Source organism: Asterias rubens, chromosome 13 (assembly GCF_902459465.1).
Source record: "Asterias rubens chromosome 13, eAstRub1.3, whole genome shotgun sequence".
Classification (NCBI taxonomy): domain Eukaryota; kingdom Metazoa; phylum Echinodermata; class Asteroidea; order Forcipulatida; family Asteriidae; genus Asterias; species Asterias rubens.
Window position 1 is genome coordinate 10046103 of NC_047074.1, and position 19701 is coordinate 10065803.

At 39.8% G+C, this 19701-nt stretch overlaps 1 protein-coding gene and 1 long non-coding RNA gene across 2 annotated transcripts; both read right to left on the reverse strand.

The window, feature by feature from the left end:
- Positions 1 to 555: 555 nt before the first annotated feature.
- LOC117298956 (laccase-5-like) lies at positions 556 to 14504 on the reverse strand. The gene is made up of 8 exons (XM_033782344.1): positions 13932 to 14504; positions 8637 to 8848; positions 7332 to 7752; positions 5263 to 5724; positions 3915 to 4246; positions 2997 to 3141; positions 1981 to 2120; positions 556 to 1424 (listed from the first exon to the last, which is right to left on the reverse strand). Exons 1-8 carry the CDS (start codon positions 14023 to 14025, stop codon positions 1197 to 1199), a joined length of 2034 nt encoding a protein of 677 aa, XP_033638235.1. The 5' UTR covers positions 14026 to 14504; the 3' UTR covers positions 556 to 1196.
- Positions 14505 to 17848: 3344 nt separating this feature from the next.
- Positions 17849 to 19361, reverse strand: LOC117298885. Its single transcript, XR_004520008.1, has 2 exons — positions 19126 to 19361; positions 17849 to 18034 (listed from the first exon to the last, which is right to left on the reverse strand). It is a non-coding gene; the product is annotated as an uncharacterized LOC117298885 (long non-coding RNA).
- Positions 19362 to 19701: the final 340 nt, after the last annotated feature.

Here is a 19701-nt window from a genome sequence, read left to right on the forward strand (position 1 = left end):
GAACTGAAAAGGGAGCGCACTGAAACTAGAATATTTAAACTGAAAATGTTCACTGAATAAGTTCACTGTTAAGAATAGTCGGTTAAACTGTTTTTTTTTTTCTCACGTAGAAGTCTGGACTAAAATTATTTCGTATCTTTATGCGCATTTTTAACCCGTCACCATACAAATATATAAAATTACGTAAAGATAATAGTAAAATACATTATACAAAATCTTGCGCTAAAAAGGTTTTGGGAGCATTGATTTCCATTAAAAAAAAAACATGGCAAAGTGTATTTTAAAACAATTAACGGAAAAACGATCACACGATGAAAATCAAACCAAAAGTTGTGAGATGTAAAGAAAGAAAAATAACCCTTGTCACACGAAGTTGTGTGCGTTTAGATGGTTGATTTTGAGACCTCAAGTTCTAAATCTGAGGTCTCGAAATCAAATTCGTGGAAAATTACTTCTTTCTCAAAAACTATGGCACTTAAGAGGGAGCCGTTTCTCACAATGTTTTATACCAGCAACCTCTCCCATTACTCGTCACCAAGAAAGGTTTTATGCCAATAACTATTTTCAGTAATTACCAAATTCGTCCCAGTTTTAGCATGTAAAACGTATTTACCAGTTGAGGTGTTTTATCAAAACTGGTTACTTTTAGTACGTTTTATAATTTTAAACTCACTGAAACAAACAATAATGTTCGTGACTTGTTTAACTCATTTCTCAAAAACTACAGCACCTCAGCAAGTAATATTTTAAGGGAAGCTTTCTGCCATCATTATCTATAAACCGTATAATGTAAAGCTGTGGACCCTTGTGTTTTGTCTATACCAAAATAATGTCTTTAATTTTTAAAACGATTAACCAAACAACGACCACACGATGATAATCACACCAAAAACACATAGGCTCCTTACACACGTTATCAAACACGCCCATACACACGTTATTAAAAACGAAACAACTATCCTTTAAAACCATCTGGTCGCAATTTCATCAAAGCCTGTAGAAGTAAAAGCTTGCTAAGTACAGACAGATCTTAGCAGCCGGGGTTACGAGCCAAAAAGTCCATCAAGCTTACATTGTTGTGACTGGTACCCCGTCCAAGTATTTGCGTAGCATATCAATTTGCTAAGCAGTAATTTCTGCTTAACAGCTTTATGAAATTGGGTCCATGAAGGCGGTAGGGACACATTGGAGAACAGTTAAGCCAACATCACGATCATGGTAGACACAGCACAGCCTGCCACAGCGAGTGACAACATCGGGTATCTTCCATTATAGGAAGCAGAATTCGGAGTGGGGGCAGGTTTAATAGGAACATTGGACCCGATATCATCTTGGTGCCAGTCACCGCCACATCGAGGGAAATTACGTGGAACTGGTGGTAGGTCTTTATCCGAACCAACTCGAATAACCATCGTCATGCCAGCCTGAGAAACAAAGTACCAACATTCTTTAAAGTTGTATAAAATACATGAAATTACAGACCCGCTAAGCTTGCTTGTAGGCTGCCATTGCTCACGTCAAAAAATGGATTGCACATGTCGTTGACCGTCATCTTTGATGTAAAACAAAAGAAAGGTACACGCGTGTTACTGGTGCTTTTTTAATAGTTCATAGCCTGAACATCTGACGTCACACATCGCGAGGCCAGTGATTTTTGCCAGACACCTACCTTGAGCGTGCGTCAGGATCTGTACAAATGTACCTTTGACCTTCGTTGTCAAATCATACGTAAACGTATATTATGAACAGCATTAAATGCGTACATGTACATACATAAATTATGCTCACCACGCGCTTGCAGACGACAGAAAGCTCAGCATGCAGCTGACAAACATCACCTCGGACCAATCAAAAACAGATAATATGGAAAGCCGAAGTCACTGAACATTATCCATATAAATCATATTCCATCCAATGAAATCGTTGGACCCTTAAGACAAGTGCCTGTCTACCAGTATAATTATCATTATATTTACGTACCGTGAAGTGGAATGATACATGGCAATGAAACAGCCACCATCCTGGGTTATCTGCCACGAAACGTACAATGACGTACCCACCAGATAGCGGGGCGACTGTGTCTTTATGGGGTACATTATGAGTGCGGCGTGTGATGTTACCTGAGAAAAAAAAAGATATCCGAGTCAACTCCACCTTTAGTTCAATTACAGGACGTGGAAAGAAATAAGTCTCTCAAATAAAAATCAGATTTAATACATAATATGCAAATCGTTAAAAACATGCAATCCCATGCTTTATAAAATTGTCGTATATTGATATTACGAAGAGGCAGGACCAAGTATGCGTTGGTTGGACGACATCAGAGAATTTTGAATCATCACATCGATGCGACAAATACAAGAAAGACCAAAAGGGAATGGTGATGAAGAGGCCTTCCTTCTGCAGTGAAGTGACATAGGCTAGATTGATAGATAGGTTTAAAGACCCATGAACAACAGTTGGTCAAAGTCTTAGAACTATACTCGGACAGGATAGTGTTTTTTGCTAAGGGTACTCCACACAAAACTTGGCTACATCTGATTTTGAATCTCTAGGTTCACTGCACATGTTTTAAAAAAAGCTTTGTATGTCGTACAAGTACGATTGGTGACACTTTTTGTGTACATAAAAAAAAATTATAATATATTATACCATATTGGCACTGAAAGATGTATAAATTAAACTATAAATTAAAGATACATTTTATCTAGACATTTGCATTTTGGACATGAATTCTAATCTTGTCTTTTTGTTGGGGAATTGTTATTAATTTTTACAATTTTCTCATGTACATTTTAAATATTGCTGGACTTTGAATTGCGTTTTTTCCCCCCTTTTTTTTTTTTTTTTTTTTAATTGTGTGCAGTTTTAATGTTTTGGAATTTTACTGGTTTTTGTGTATAAATATAAAGATTGAGAGACGACGTCATGAAATTTCCAGCTTTTGATTTTATAAAGTTGTATCTGATCTAATCTAATATGACTTTGGTGGATACCTGCTCTATCTAGTCGCTTGACCTCCTCAAGTGTCGTCTCCTCTCCCAACGTGTCTTGGGCAACTACTTGGAATCTATAGCCGTGAATGTGCATCGCATGAGCATTTCTGAAATTACCCTGGTCAACAAGTACTATTTCAACCACCTAGAAAAAAGGAGAGAATCGTAGTTATAACATTCGGTTGAATCCCGTTAGGTTTGGAGATGACAAGAAAAAACAAATCTCGTAATCACGGGAAGCAATTTTCCCGCCCAGTTGCGGCAGAACTAAACAGGAGGCGCTGTTTGCAAGGGATTTGGTCATGAGAGAGATAAGAATAATGCATCGGTGTCGTGTGCTGTCTTTCGCGGTTTTGGTAAACTATAAGCAACATTTTATCAGATTTCATGTCAAAATTCCGTAACTTACTCGAATGTACTAAAATATTGAGTCGTGTATGCGTTAGTTCACGCATCAACAATTTCATGACTTTTTAATATCTAATAAGAATAATAATAATAATAATAATAATAGTGGCTTCTTTATAGTGCTCATACCCGTCACCCATCAGTGACACAACAAGATGCTTCAACATTTCAGTATTTTCCTGCAATAATTAGCCATATGCAGTTCATCCAGCCAGGAACACCGGGGCGGACCCATCTCGTTTCGATGAGTACACTGGATTCTTTCCTACGTGCGTTAACACAACACACGGAACCAACGGCTTTACGTCCCATCCGAAGGAAGAAGTATCTTGGTCGTGGTTAAAGTGTCTCGCTAATCGGACACAAGTGTCACGATTGTGACTCGAACCCACACTCTGATGATCAAACACCAGCGCTTTAGTCCGGTGCTCTTAACCGCTAGGCCATGACACGCCATGTGAATTGATTGATCATCAATTTCATGACTTATCGACAATTATTGAACATTACCTTCCCAAGCTCGACATGAAGAACCTGTGTACATACACAGTGCTCATTCTTACAGCGTTCCTGATGATACGCCAACACACTCTCCGTGCTGCACATTTCAAAATCAGACAAATCTTGGTACTGCGTGAGAAGCGGCGATGATGGATACTTAAACGAAACGCGATTTATCTGCGGTGATGGGACTCCTTTATAGGTTGAAAGATCACCTTTGACCCCGAATGCTGGATTGTACATGGGATGGTTGTAGTCGTTATTGTTGATCAGTTCAAGTTCAAGCACCATGTAATGAGTTTCATCTGCCTCCGGAACAGGAACTTGCTCAGTGCCGTTCACTTGACAAGAAAACACAAATGGGTTGGTGTAAAGATACAACTTTTAAGTTTCATTAACATGTGATTGTTTTGCAAAAAGCATTACAACGGTCGTGAAAACGAAATCGAAGAAGGCAAAAATCAACTAAAGGGATTTGGTTGTTTTTCGCAATTAAAACTTTACTGTGATGTGCATACCCTGGTGGCAATAACAGTCTTAAAAGAACGTTTGAGCAATGGGGGCAACTATAAACTAACATACTTGCAGACCTGTGTCTTGCAGTTCTTGTAAGTGCTGGGCTCTCGTGGTAAATTATAAAGCTCCCAATATAACCACCTACCTGCCTCAAACCACCCACTGGACAAATATATCATTTTTTTTATCCCCCAAAATTTCAATGTAAGAAGATTACCGCACGTGGCTTCTTACATTGTGTATTCCAATAGGGATTATTCTTCTTGCGTGGACATCGCGCCGGAGTTTCGGCAATATCTTTAAAACACAACTGTCTTTTGAAATAACATTTTCTCGGGTTACTTTTATTGTATCATGACAACTACATTACAATGATTAAACAAGTCCAACGGTTCTAAATACTAAAGGTGCACAAAGCGTTAAAGATGTCTTGTTAAGATGGAACCTCCATGGTGCAGTTGATACTATAATGTACACCATTCTAGATAAAATACAAATAGACGGGGTACGCCTCGGAAGAGGTGGGAAAACGACATCATCATGAACAGCACCTTCTACCTGGAACATCGAAGAGCGCAAGATAGGCAAGAGTGGAAAAAGAAAATTCGTGGAGCCAACGTCCTGTGGGATACGGTGCAAGATTGATTGATTGATTGATTGATTGATTGATTGATTGATTGATTGATTAATTGATTCTAGATACATGCTAGACTTGACTCAAATCCCAATCCCATGCGATCGCCAGAAAGCTACTGTTCAGTGATATATTTTTGTTGACGGCGAGCGCGCGATGCTATACGAGTTGTTTGCTGCGAGACTTGAATCAAGTCTAGATGCTTACCTGCTGCGCTTAAGTCGATGATATTCTTTACATACTCAGAGCTCTTCCTATTGAAAGGATTCACGATGACTTCTGATGGATAAGGCTGTTCTACTTCCGGTGGGTCGGGTTGGTCCGCTGCCCCCTCATAGACGAGAAGAGCCAGTTCCTCAAACCCGTGGCAGTCACGCCCTTTAATCCGCATCCAGTACTTTCCGATCTCGGCACTGGCGTCTAAGATAAAGTCAAATCTTTCCCCGCTTGACATACCGTACGCCCCGGCTTCCACCGGTTGAAGGGGAGCTCCATCGCTGGCGATGATGGTCAGATTGTGATGGTCGATGGACACCTCCACTAAGCAGTCCATCAAGTTATTGCTGATGGTGCGAAATCTGTATGTATTGCCCCTCTGGACGTGGAATACCTCTCGGGGCGTATAGACGCTCTGGTTGGAAGACTCGTCAATGAATTCGCGGTATCTACCTTTAAAAAAATAAATCATCATAATAATTCAGTAATCTATCATGATGCAGCATTTATGAGGCGCACTTTACTGAAAACAATTAAAGGTGCCGTTCTGGAAGAAGTTTTAGTTGAAGTTAAAGTATTGTCAAAATTGTTTGGAAAGCAAGCGTGAACAAGTGTTTTTAAAGTTTCTGCCGGAGTATTGTGATGGGTTGTGCATTTGTCTGAGGTCTTCCGGAAGTGAATTCAAAAGTTTTGGTGCTATGAAAATACAGTGCCCTTATTGGTTTATACTGCGCCCATTCCATAAAACGAACACAAGTGCACAACAAAATAATTATATACATTGATTAAGAATAATAATAATAAACTACAGCATTTATAAGGCGCACTTTACTGAAAAGGAGAAACATTCAAAGGCGCCGGTCAAGTTTTGTCAAGATGTTGGAAAGCAAGCAAGAATAAGTGTGTTCTGAGTTTCTGCTGGAAGAGAGTCATGTTGTGTATTTGTCTGAGGTAATCCGGAAGTGAGTTCCAGAGTCTTGGTGTTATGTCCCTGTCCCCATAACTGACCAGTCGAGTTCGAGGAACATGGAGCGTATTTCTGATAGATCTTAGACCTGGTCTAGTTGTACGGGGTGTCAAGAGATCGTGTTTGTAGGGTGGAGCTGAACCATGTAGTGCCTTGAATGTGAGTATGATGATTTTGAATTGAATACGCTGATTGACAGGTAGCCAATGTAGTTTATAGAGTATGGGGGTGATGTGATCGAACTTTCTAGTACCAGTAAGGAGACGTGCTGCAGCATTCTGTACTGACTGGAGACGATTAAGTGTGCTCTGAGGAAGACCGGTAAGAAGGACGTTACAAAAGTCAAGTCTGGATGTGATGAATGCGTGTATGAGCTGCTCTGCCGCCTGCTTAGACAAAAGGTGTCTGATTTTGGCAATGCGTCTAAGGTGAATGTAAGATATTTGGCAGACACGACAGACGTGCTTCTCAAGGGTCATACACTGGTCGAATATGACACCGAGATTACGCACGTCTGTGCTGGGTGTGACCTGGACATCACCAATTTGAATGTGTGGGATAGAAATTTTGTGTTGAAGGTGAGGAGAGGAAATTATTATGAGTTTTGTTTTGTGAGTGTTGAGTTTCAGGAAATTGTCTTGCATCCATGTTTGGAAGTCACACAGGCAGTTAACAAGAAGTTAGCAACTGGTGAAAATTAGGGAAATACCACACTCCCACTAAAAACAAATAAATAAATAAAACATGAAGACACAAAACCCCTACAGGACTTTCCAAACCGTAGTTAATTTAAATGCATTTTTATTTATGCAAGTCGCCAGACACACAAGGCCTGAAGGACTGTGGGCACTTTTTTTTTCAGGGGCCGCAGCCACCTTCCTGAGGCTGAGACTGGGTTACCCCCCTTTACAGTCGCTACGGATTTAGGCTTGGGTACCATCCATCTGGCTGGTACAGCAGAAAGCACGACCTATACCCAGTTATACGAGGCAATCTAAGGGTCTTGCCACGACAGGGACTCGAGCCCACACTCTGCTGATCAAACACCAGTGCTCGAGTCCGGTGCTCATAAACGGCCAAGACACGCAACTACCTTTTCCATTGATCAACATAGAATCTGGCGCCAGCTCTAGGTCCCCATAGACAATCCTGGTGAATCTATCAATCATCAATTGATTGACCCAATCCTGCATTATTATGACATGTTCTTGCAAATCATAATCGTACAGCCGGTTGTGGATTTCGGCAGGAGCGGCTTGCCGTATGACAAGAGATCCCACGGCACCATTGGACCGGGCCATCCCGTGTGCGTGCCAGAAATGAGTGCCGAACGTTTCGGCTTGGAAACGGTAGGTGAAGCTCGAGCGATAGGGTATGTGACATTGTGTGACCAGCGGAACACCGTCCATGTAGGGTGTTCCTCGTTGGTGAATGCCGTGCCAGTGAATGGTGATACTTTCTTCGTTGATCATTTCATTGTTTACTTTGACCTCGATGGTGTCAAACTCACAAACCTGCAATTAAATACAAAGTTATTTGTGTAACCTTTAACCTGTGACCCGGGTGGAGGTACCAGCTTGTCAATCATCTAATGGCCAATAATACGCTATTTCTCCAAAGTGACCCGGTGATCTGAAGCCAAATTTTCGACACCCTTGATATCCAGCACCCCCCCCCCCCCCCGCACGCTGCTCGAATTAGGGAACGAGAGATGGGGTGGATTTCACAGAGAGTTATAGTAGTCTTATTTCAAGTTAGGACAAGTTACTCATCTTAACTTAGGACAAAATAGTCTTGTGTTTTAAATATACCGCGCAAGTGTTTAGCACCGCGCGCCATTGCTGCGGTGTCTTCAGTACCTAGATTTTGCACAAAGACACAGCAGTTGTTAATTGTTTTGTCGCATTGATATGCCCTAGGACTAGTCCTAAGTTGGGACCAAAGTTAGGACTAGGACTAGTCCTAACTCTTTGTAAAAATGGACCCCTGGGTTTTTACCGACCTACGGAAGCGTGCCTTCACAAAGAGTTAGGACTAGTCTTATCTCGAGTTAGGACCAGTTACTCGTCCTAACTTTGGACTGTCCATGCAATTTGTATATCTCCTAGGACTAGTCCTAACTCTTTGTGAAATCGACCCCGGGTCACGCTCAGAGACTTTTATGTTCTATTTAGCACTACCTCATGCAAATACAGACCTACAAGATCTAAACCCTGTGCAGTGTGGAATTTTGCTTTTTGTTTAAAGCAGGGGCCTTTGGTGTCAGGGCTAAAATTAATCTGCTCCCCTGGAAATGTTTCCAAGAACACTGTTTTCCCCTTTAAGGATTGTGTTTGTTTACCCATAAAGTTAAGAAATAATAACGGGAAAAAACGTTCGTGTTTTTTATATTTCCTACTTGAATACTCGGTCCGGGAAACTGCCTGTTGATTGTGACAATTCCACGAGGCACTCCATTAATGGGTATACAGTGCGGTCTAGTGCAGTCGGTCATGTTGTACGGACAGTCGAAACACGACGTGGACATGCTGTAATACCACTCCACAGTAAACTCATAGCGGCAGATCATTGGGTTCGGTGGCCACTCGCATGTTCGGAAACATTCGTGAGCTGTAAAAGAGTTAGGGTTTTCAAATGTTTGAACATTTCAAAAGTGAACATTTTGAAGGCACTGGGGTGGATTTCACAATGAATCTGAGTTAGTCTTATCTCGAGTTGGGACTAATCATAACTCTTTGTGAAATCGACCCCTGGAAACTTTGAGTAATTACTCAAAAACATTTTTTGCTTGACAAAATAATAGGACAATGTAAGGTTGAGAAAAATCAGCAGCTACGGACAAACAAACGCCACAACAACCACCTCAGATACCAAACAAAGACTCAAGCATAATAACACAAAACAATAAAACATCTAAGAAAAACATAATACAACTTAAAGGAACTGGAGACTACTGGTAATTACTCAAATACTTGTTAGCATAAAACCTTACTTGGTGACGATCTATAGGGAGCTGTTGATAGTATAAAACATTGTGAGAAACGGCTCCCTCTGGGGGAAACGTTGAGAAAGGGGTAATTTCTCACTCGAATTAATAAAAGGCCTGAAGCCCTCTTCAGATTGATATAAAAGTGAACGGTTTAAACGAGCAATGAGGGCTGATTGATGATAGTATACAATATTGTGAGAAAGCTAAGAGGCGTATTTTTTTTAGAAACAGGTAATCTCAAATATTAAAATACTTGAGGCCTGCAGCCTTTTTAGGCATCTGGATGCACACGAATATATGCACCAAATGTGCGTTTTCTCAACGCCGATGACCATTTAAATATAGTGGACACTATTGGTAATTCACAAAGACCAGTCTTCCCACATTGTGTATCTCAACATATGCATAAAATAACCAACCTGTGAAAATTTAAGCTCAATTGGTCTTCGAAGTTGCGAGATATTAATGAAAGAAAATTGTCACACGCAGTTGTGTGCTTTCATATGCTTGACTTCGAGACCTCAAATTCTTAATCTGAGGTCTCGAAATCAAATTCGTGGAATTACTTCTTTCTCGAAAACTACGTTACTTCAGAGAGAGCCGTTTCTCACAATGTTTTATACCATCAACAGCTTTCCAATGCTCGTTTCTAAGTAAGTTTTTATGCTAAAAACAGCTCCCCATTACTTTTTACCAATTAAGGTTTTTGCTAATAACTATTTTGAGAAATTATCAATTTTGTCCACTGTCTGTAAGTTAGTACAGATACAAGTGATATAATCGATTTCACCGCACACCTCACCTATTTAAAATCACTCCATGCAAAGTTTAAAATAATTAGCTGTTCCGAACTACCGTCGGAACAGGTTTTGTTTTCGTCTAGATTTTTATTGTTTTTATTATTATTCTTTGTTTCTGCCTAAAACCCCATTGCATTTGTACACGTTTTTTTTTTATTCCTAATCTCCCAAACCACAAGGTCAAAAGAGTTAAATCATAATATCAAATTGAAGCTTAGAACATAAGCTTAATTCTAAATGTCACAAATGTCAAAATTCTTAATTAATTAACCACGTGATCTTCATTTGAATTTTTAATTTGTAAACTTGATGCAGTCACTTTCATGTTATTGTGAAATATTCTATTTGGTAATACAACACAGTATGTACCTATATGAGTTGTTAACTTCTTGAGAGGAGTCTATAGTATTTTGTTTCCTACCCGCGTTCTGGACACATAACTCTGTACACGCACAAAGTACGGACATTTAGGATTTTCGTTAGAACGTGCGTTAAATTTGTCCTTGGTTTTTCTAACCGCGTTCTGGACCAATTACTCTGTGCATGGGTTTTCGTTAAAACGAACGTACGTAATTAGATAGGGGTTTTTGACGACATCGACGTCGTCTTCAAAAACCCCTAAAGGCATCTAATACTACATTTCAACCCTTCTTAATAGTTATAGGCGTTTTTAGCAGTTCATATTTAGTGACAATGGTCGCAAAATCATGAAACGAGAATTATTTCGCCGGATCATAATCCCCTCTGTTGATGCACACATGTAAAAACCCACCATTTTTACATCGTGCCCTTCTAGCCTAGTGGTCATCAGTCGCGACTACGCTCCTGAGAATTGCGAGTTCGAATCTCCGTCCGAAATCAATATTTGTTTATCCCCCAAAACTAAAAATATATTTCTTTTTGTAATATTTAAGTTTGATTCTTATCTTTATATCGATAGTGTTGCCTTTTCTTTTTCTCAAATGTTAGCCCAACATAACCTGTGTGCATGCATGACACGATGATGTTTAAAAACACAGTAAGCGAAAAATGGTGATCATAAGCGCAGAGTTTGGTGGTTAAGAGTTCTGTGAAATCAACTTATACTAGATCAAACATCAAACCAGCGACCCAAAAAAAAATTAAAATCGTAATTAATTAACCACGTGACCCATATTTGCATATTTAATTGTACAAGGGGACAAAGTTGTTGGAACTTCCGGTTGATGCTGACATCATGAGAACATCAGCATAAGTATTGGAATTGCACTACCTATTGAACCACTTGGAGTGTTCAAGGAGTCCAACACGTCAGTCTAGAGTCCAACTCTGATCGTAAAAATCACCTCAGGCATCATCTTCAATTTAATTTTATGCAACAAGCAAACTTATATATTTTCTGATTTCATTTCAAAGGGTACCATAATGGCTGTTAGCAAACGGTTTCCAACAAAAACTACATGGTGTACGTGCACAATACTCTTACTGGCCTCAAGCATTTACCTCTAGATAATAAATCAAGCATTCAGTTCAAAATGATAAAAGTTTGTTATTGCCACATTATTCTGCGAAACATGAATCATACACAGCTACTATTCACAAGAAAATCTATGTGTGGAGGGTAACAGACAGCACACAATGGAACCGGAGTTTAACAATGACAATACCAAAAGTGCAATCGTCAGCCCTTGAAGTTTATTATACATGGGGCTGATGGTGATCAAAAGGATAAAAGTATGTTATCGCCACATTATTCAGCGAACCATGAATCATACACAGCTACTATTCACAAGAAAATCTATGTGTGGAGGGTAACAGACAGCACACAATGGAACCGGAGTTTAAAAATGACAGTACCAAAAGTGCAATCGTCAGCCCTTGAAGTTTATTATACATGGGGCTGATGGTGATCAAAAGGATAAAAGTATGTTATCGCCACATTATTCAGCGAACCATGAATCATACACAGCTACTATTCACAAGAAAATCTATGTGTGGAGGGTAACAGACAGCACACAATGGAACCGGAGTTTAAAAATGACAATACCAAAAGTGCAATCGTCAGCCCTTGAAGTTTATTATACATGGGGCTGATGGTGATCAAAAGGATAAAAGTCTGCTGTCGAAACAACCGCCCACTTATATTCAAGGTACCATGAATCACGGACCATATGCACAAAATAAAATATTCAAAAGAATATCCATAAAATAGATTTGTCTGGTGTATAAACTGATGTCCCAGCCGTGGGATTTTCGTGTGTTTTTGCTGGATTCCTCGCTCCCCAACCAAAGTGACTACAAAACGTCTCTAATGGATAACAATGGTATATTTCGACATGTTTTTTTTTCCCAGCAAGAGTTGTGGGGCCCATTTTCTCTAGTATTTATTTTTATCACACAACTAGTGTTCCCTTTTATGTTTTATTATGATGTTGGGTATTTTGTTTATCTGTTTCATTTAAATATATGGTGAAGTTTTATTTTACGCTAACTGTTTTTGTGTTTGTTCTTCCTGTAATTTTGAATTGTTTTGCCGCTACATAAGATTACACCCACTAAATAGAATTGCTTACATTGTGTTCTTCGTTAGAAAAAAGGGGGGTCCGTACTCGTTAAGGTTTGCTTTTTATGGGCCCCTCCATCCCCTGAATGTGATTTGCATTGATTTTTAGTTTTTGTTTTCTATTATTGTACGATTGCATTTGCTTGTAATAAATTATTTATTACCTTCTGTGTAGACTAAGCAAGTCTCGCGCGTATTTAAACTTGCGGGACCATTATGTTCCAAACCTTATGGAGTTTTACGTGGGACATTTTTGTCCGTCCATTATTTTAGTTTAACGTAGTTTATGACCATGAATATTAGAAATATTGTTGGAAATGTAATACTAGTTAACATAACGTATACAAGTAAAATCATTTCAACAACAAAAATCCTACTTTCGAGATGTCGACTTCCCGAGATAAATTATCACAGGAAGACGACATCCTAATTTTAGGATGTTGACTTCCCGAGATAAATTATCACAGCAAGACGACATCCTACTTTTGGGATATCAACATTCCGAGATAAATTATCACAGGAAGACGACATTCTTCTTTTAGAATGTCGACTTCCCGAGATAAATTATCACAGGAAGATGACAACTGACGTTTAGGATGTCGACATACCGAGATAAATTATCACAGCAAGACGACATCCTACTTTTAGGACGTCGACATCTCGAGATAAATTATCACAGGAAGACGACATCCTACTTTTAGGATGTCGACATTCCGAGATAAATTAACACAGGAAGACGACATTCTTCTTTAATAATGTCGACTGTTTGTAGTTATAAGACTCCTTGGGGATAGGAGAAAAACTTGGAAAAACCGTGACCTCAATTTGACCTCTACTTCCGGGTCAACCGGAAGTGTAACCATATCTCAAGAACTACTCAACCGATTTTCAATTTGTTTTCACTTACAGACTCCTTGACATTAATATTGACTGTGAAAACCCGTGACCCCATGTTGGCATCTACGTCCGGGTAACCCGGAAGTGGGACCATACGCCAAGTACTATACAACCGATTTTCAATCCTTTTTGTTCAGTTTTATCCAAATAAACTTTGAAAATCCATGACCCTAAGTTGATCTCTACTTCCGGGTCAACCAGAAGTGGCACCATATCTCAAGAACTACACAGCCGATTTTCTAATTTTTTTCAGTTACAGACTCCTTGGGCGTTAGAGATTAGCCTTAGGTTAACGTGACCCCATGAAGTGGCACCGTAACTCAAGACACTGTACAGTATTTTTCAAACTTTTTTTCAGTTATAGACTCCTTGGTAATTTTAACACATAATCAAAGCAAAAGAACACGGAACAGCTTTGTGTTTGTTCACAAACACCTAATGTCTAGTTATTGTTAATTCACTTACCATCGGTGCGACAAACAACTCCAACACGTAGCAGGATGAAGTACATCAACGATGTTTTCAAGATGGTGTCGAGCGCAAAGCGTGAGGACGCCATTTTCGTTGAGAAAACAAAACTATAATGTCCCGCGGCGATAAGTGTGTCACATGAACATTTAGCTTGGAAAACCTCTCTCGCGTGCGCATAGGCCTCAATATTGAGGACACAGAAACTTATTCACTTACTATAAATAACTCGACGCCTGAGAGGGTAATAGATATAACACATTTCAGCGTCATAAACCGCAATCACTGTGGATAGTTCTTTTTATTTTATTTTGTTAAGCCTACCTTAAACTGTCCATGACCTGGCATAGTTCTATAGTCCACGAGTAACCTTTAAAAATGCATTGTGATCATGGTTTGTATAAAACGCCGGTTAATAATAATAATAGGTTAACCAAAACTGACTGAAAAGGGTTTACAATTTGAGAGCTACGGATGATTGTTAAACATCTGAGCGGCAGACCGGAAATAAACAAAGTGCGAGTTCATGCAGAGTTGATGACAACTTATTTTTTTATGAAATTATTATTTGTATAAATTGTTTATCGTGGAAACTATAACTCTAAACAACCAAACCAAAATAAAAGGTATAAATGAAATTGGCTGCTTATTTGCCGAAATTTACCGAGAAACCTAAATAAAAAAAAATTAAAAAACTTTAGTACAATGAGTGGTTTGCTTACAATTGGCCTTCTAGGTTTCTGATAACAAACCTTCAAGTACACACAATTTAATGCTTTTATAAACTGCTACCATCGTCATGGAGGAGGCGGGACACGTTTTACTGGGCCAGTGCCGGTGTGGCAAGAAATTATGCCCCAGATATTCTGACCCCCCCCCCCCCCATATTATGGTAAACTGTGAACAAACTTCTTGTGATAGCGCCCTCTTTTGAATCCTCCTCCTCCAGCCCATGATAATTTTTTCCGTACTAGGGACAGAATTAACTGAGACACCGGGATACGTCTACAAGGTAATGGTTATTAAACGCCCACCTGAACGAAAACAGCAATTCGTGACAGAGTCTCCGGGGAACATAATCACCTGCCACACCTATCGGTTTTATATGGAAATCTGACCGCTGGAGATTCTGTCCCCCAAACTTGGAACATGTGCTGGAGGGGCAGGATTCAAAAGAAGGCCCTGGTAGAATGTATTCCACAGACATACAGAACCCTTGTCTGTGGAAGAACACAGCTCGTCATAAAAAATGGTTTAATTGACCCCTCCTTACAGGGTAATAAGTCCCTGTCCAGCCCCTGTCATTCTTCATAGACCACTGGCATCCTTACAAGACGCCGGCATCCGTCCCATTCCCCGACATCACCCTGGCTTTATTTTTGGACTCCTTCCTAGACCCCAAGCATCCTTCCAAGACCCCAAGCATCCTTCCCAGACCCCAGGTATCATTCCAAGACCATGACATCCTTCCCAGACCCACGGAATCCTTCACAGACCCCGGTACGCTTCCCTGACCCCCCTGCACCCCTCCAAGACCACTGACATCCTTCCCAGTCCCTGACACCCTTCCCAGGCCCATGGAATCCTCCCCTGACCCTGACATCCTTCCAAGACCCTTGCGCTCTTAGCAGACCCTGGCATCCTTCCCAGATCCTGGCATCCTTCCCAAGCTCCTGTCATCCTCCCAAAGCGCAGGCAAACTTTCCAGGCCACTCACATCCTTCCCAGACCCCTGGCATTATTCACCAGCCCCTGGCACCCTTCCCATACCCCTGACACACTTCTCAGACCCTGGCATCCTTCCCAGACCCTGGCATCCCTCCCAAGCTCATGTCATCCTTCCAAGACCCGTGTCGTCTTCTTCCCAGACCTCGGCATCCTTCCCAGACCCCAGCATCCTGCCCAGATCCTGGCTTCGTTCCCAAGCTCCCGGCATCCTTCCAAGACCCTGCATCTTTCATGACCCCTGGCGTCCTCCCCAAACTCATGTCATCCTTCCCAAAGCTAGCGGTTGGTTATTTACACTCATTAGTAAGCCGTTTGAGGGTAAGATTTGTGTATAGTTTGGTACAATGGTTTGCTTGGTCAACAGGTCATTACTTTAAGTTTGAGCTCCTCGGAATACAGAGACAGTTGCTATATCAATTAAAATGGTTCGAAGTAAGCTTCTGTACGGCAACTACAACTGTGTCATATGCATGCAGTTAGATTTGTTATGGGTGTTCGGCGTCGCTTATGTAACTACACCAAAACTTGGCCGACTCATGTGACGTAGCAAGTGTCTCGCCTATCTGAGGAATTTGAATTTAAGCGGTAACGTGTCATCAAAGAGCCATTGTTCCTGAATTATTCAAATCTTACCCGTAAAAATGGTAAATTCCTTCACGTTTTCATGACGCTCATCGGTCGATCCCAGCAGTTATGCTTTTCCAATGAAAACAGCCCATAACTGGCCAAGCACTTGGTGGCGCACTTAATAATTGTGCGTTCCCTGTAATAAGTTTCGTTTTTTTTTTCTTGACCAGGGAGCAAATTTAATTTAACGATATAATAATCTGCTGACTTACTTCATACACAACAACAATTTGAACAAAAATATGAATGTTTGTTTCACCCTTACACACATCGGTTCAAACTTAAAGGCAGTGGACACTATTGGTAATTAAAAATATTTTTTAGCATAAAACCTTTCTTGGTGACGAGTAATGGGGAGAGGTCGATGGTATAAAACATTGTGAGAAACGGCTCCCTCTGAAGTGCCATAGTTTTTGAGAAAGAAGTAATTTTCCACGAACTTGATTTCGAGACCTCAGATTTAGAACTTGAGGTCTCGAAATCATATTATCCAAATTTATTTATTATAAATTATTTAGATGTAAAATATAATTTGTTAAAATTATACATATTTAGACTTCAAGATTAAAGGTGGAATAAATTATCTTTGTTAAAAAATATGTGCAAGTAAAACGCTAATAAATTTGTTTTTAAAGATGCATTGCCATAGTTTGGTCAAAATTTAAGGTCACAAATTAAAGGGGCTATCTCATCTGTCCTGCGGCTGTGCATGGAAATATTAACTGATGAACCCACCACATGATAACCTACATCCCAGGCATGGACATGCCCTTCCAGGATGTAGATGCGAGGGTGCCCAGGGTGTAGGTCACCGAGTGGTGGGTTCATCATTAGTTTATAGTTCCATGCACAACTGCAGGACAGGCGAGATAGCCCCTTTTAATGTGGTACATTGCTATTTGGTAGGGGTAGGAAAAGTTATCAACTTTCATATGATACATTGATCATTGAATGGTTCTTCGCCATCAAAATTTAATACGAAATTGCTTGTTACCATGTTAGTTTTATGCTAACAATTAGTTTGAGTAACTACCAACTGTGTCCAGTGCCTTTAACCTCTCTGAGGAACAAATGTATTTAAAACATATTAAAAAACTGTACATTTATTTGAACTGTTTCAAAAAATGAAATCAATATTTGTGTGCACACAGCTTGATCTCATTGTTGGACCTTCTTTATTGTTGTTCCCGCCTAATTTTCATGTTATTTTCATTTTCTGAAGGTGACTGTTTCCTTATCATCTTCTTTTGGAACGAGAGAAAATATACAAGCGTCTGGGTTAATTTGTCGAAGTGTGTACAGATCAAGACTTTCTAGAGTGGCTTTTAAAGTGACATCCACGTTAGATTTTACTGACCTGATCTGTCCACACCTGTCATAACGTGGTTTAAAGGGTCTATGTACTCTTTTCTAACACAAAACACAATGTCCACAAATTTACATTACACTTCCACGGTTTGAAGATAATGATAGTAGAAAGCCTCCCTTAAAATATTACTTACTGAGGTGCTGTAGTTTTTGAGAAATGAGTAGAACAATGTCACAAAAATAATTTTGAAAAAGTACTCGAATCCTAACAAAATGAAGATCTTTGACAGTACATGGTTCGAGCCCTGTTCCTTTGAGAAAATCTTGGTTCCATATGGATGCTTTCTCAGTGCAGGCCTGGGTCGTATACTCCAGCCGATTTGCTGCCTCCAACTTGAACAGTATTGCCGCAATATAGACTACACGCTTCTCCAAGGCTGATTAAAAAGCAAAAAGAAAAAGCAGGGCTTGTTATTAATTTGGTAGCCTATAGGTTACGTGCCCAAATCTACATCTATTGACAACTCTCAACCTAGGAAACAAGACCGCCCCGAAAAATGTACCTTCAACAAAGGCGCCCCCTGGCAAGCTTCGCCCCTAGCATTGTCGACCCCCGGCAAAGTCGCCCCCTGGCTTGGATTAACTGTAAATTATTTCTCAAGTCGCCATGGTCACTGAAGCAAACTTAAAGTGTTTGTTTTTTTATAATGAAAACTCGGAAAGATCATGACTGGGAAGTGGTGTGAGTCAAATGGCTTAATACTAAAGGGTTCATGGATGAAAAGCGGTATTTTGCTTACACACATTATTTTCATTCATAGATGAAATTGAAAATAAATAATTGTGAATAGGCAGCAGGCGTTGGGAGATGATCTGTTTATATATTATTTATTGGGGTGACGTTGCCCGAGTATGAAATTTTCGTGGGCAAGTAAGCTAGATTACCATCATCCGGATTACTCCTAGAACTATTTCGGTTTCATCTGCTATCGTCTCCAGTAACGGGAGACGATAGCAGACGAAACCGCAATATGGGATCCGGATATGGAGTGATTGTCCACAGTATGTATAGTTTGGCCGGTGGGGTTTTTAATTTTTATTTTTATTTTTATGAATGACAACATTGAAATAAATGTTACTGAATTGAATTACCAAAATATGTGATTGTGAACTGAACAAATTACCCTTCCCCTGATCTACATTTGGACCGCTATCAATTTGCAATTCAACTGCAATTATATTTCATAATAAAAACCGCAATGGCTCTCGAATATAACAAAAATAACAACGTACTAAGTAACTACTCAACTAGGCTAAAGCAACACTAACAGTAACAGTGGTCCGGTATAAATATGTGTAGGTCCCTACGTATTTTTCACGCTGTTCCCCAAAATAACAGAGATAGGCCCTATGCCTAGTTTGAAATTAAAAACAATTCAAATGAAAACACAAATTTAAAATGCCCGCTTGCCTAAGTTAAAAGTTTAATAAAGAACGTCAACAAGGTCAACGTGCTATAGAGGCTTACCTGCCATGCATACACACAGTTGCGCAGAACCACATATCCAGTTGTTTTAATCACAACCCAAGCACTCACAACTGTCATAGCTGACTACATACTGAATCTGAAATTCTTCACGAAATTACTGTACGATTCTCTATAGCGACTTGTTAAGTTGTAAGCCCAAAGTCTCCATGTACTGTCAGGCGACATTTTATAAAGTAACTTGCCAACCAGAAACTGCGCATGCGCTGGTTTCGCCCCAATGTTTGTAAACAAAAGAAAGGTCTATAGGACTTATGAGACTCATAAGACTAATAACGCTAGGTGGCAGCAGACTAGTCACATAATGCTATTTTTTTAACAGTGGCAGCGATCAGTAAATAACCTCAAATTGGATATAATTAATTACTCAGTGTGCGTATGCTGTAATTCAGCATCAAAACATATAAAAGTCATGGTAGCGAATCACAAATGATAACATTTATTAACGGGGCTTCTGAAACTAATCGCAAAATGATTATCAACTATAAAAAGTATATTACATGACATTTGCGCAGAGATATTGCTCAATCACCGTTGATGCGCATCCATTTAATTTTT

Bases quoted from the DNA above. Each gene is read 5' to 3' on its own strand.
- LOC117298956 (XM_033782344.1), bottom strand. From the start codon at position 14,025: ATGGCGTCCTCACGCTTTGCGCTCGACACCATCTTGAAAACATCGTTG. The intron at 5,725-7,331 runs GTAGTTGCGTGT...ATTTTTTTAAAG, and splicing joins TATGTTGATCAATGGAAAAG to GTAGATACCGCGAATTCATT. The intron at 3,142-3,914 runs GTAATGTTCAAT...CCTTTTTTCTAG, and splicing joins TTCATGTCGAGCTTGGGAAG to GTGGTTGAAATAGTACTTGT.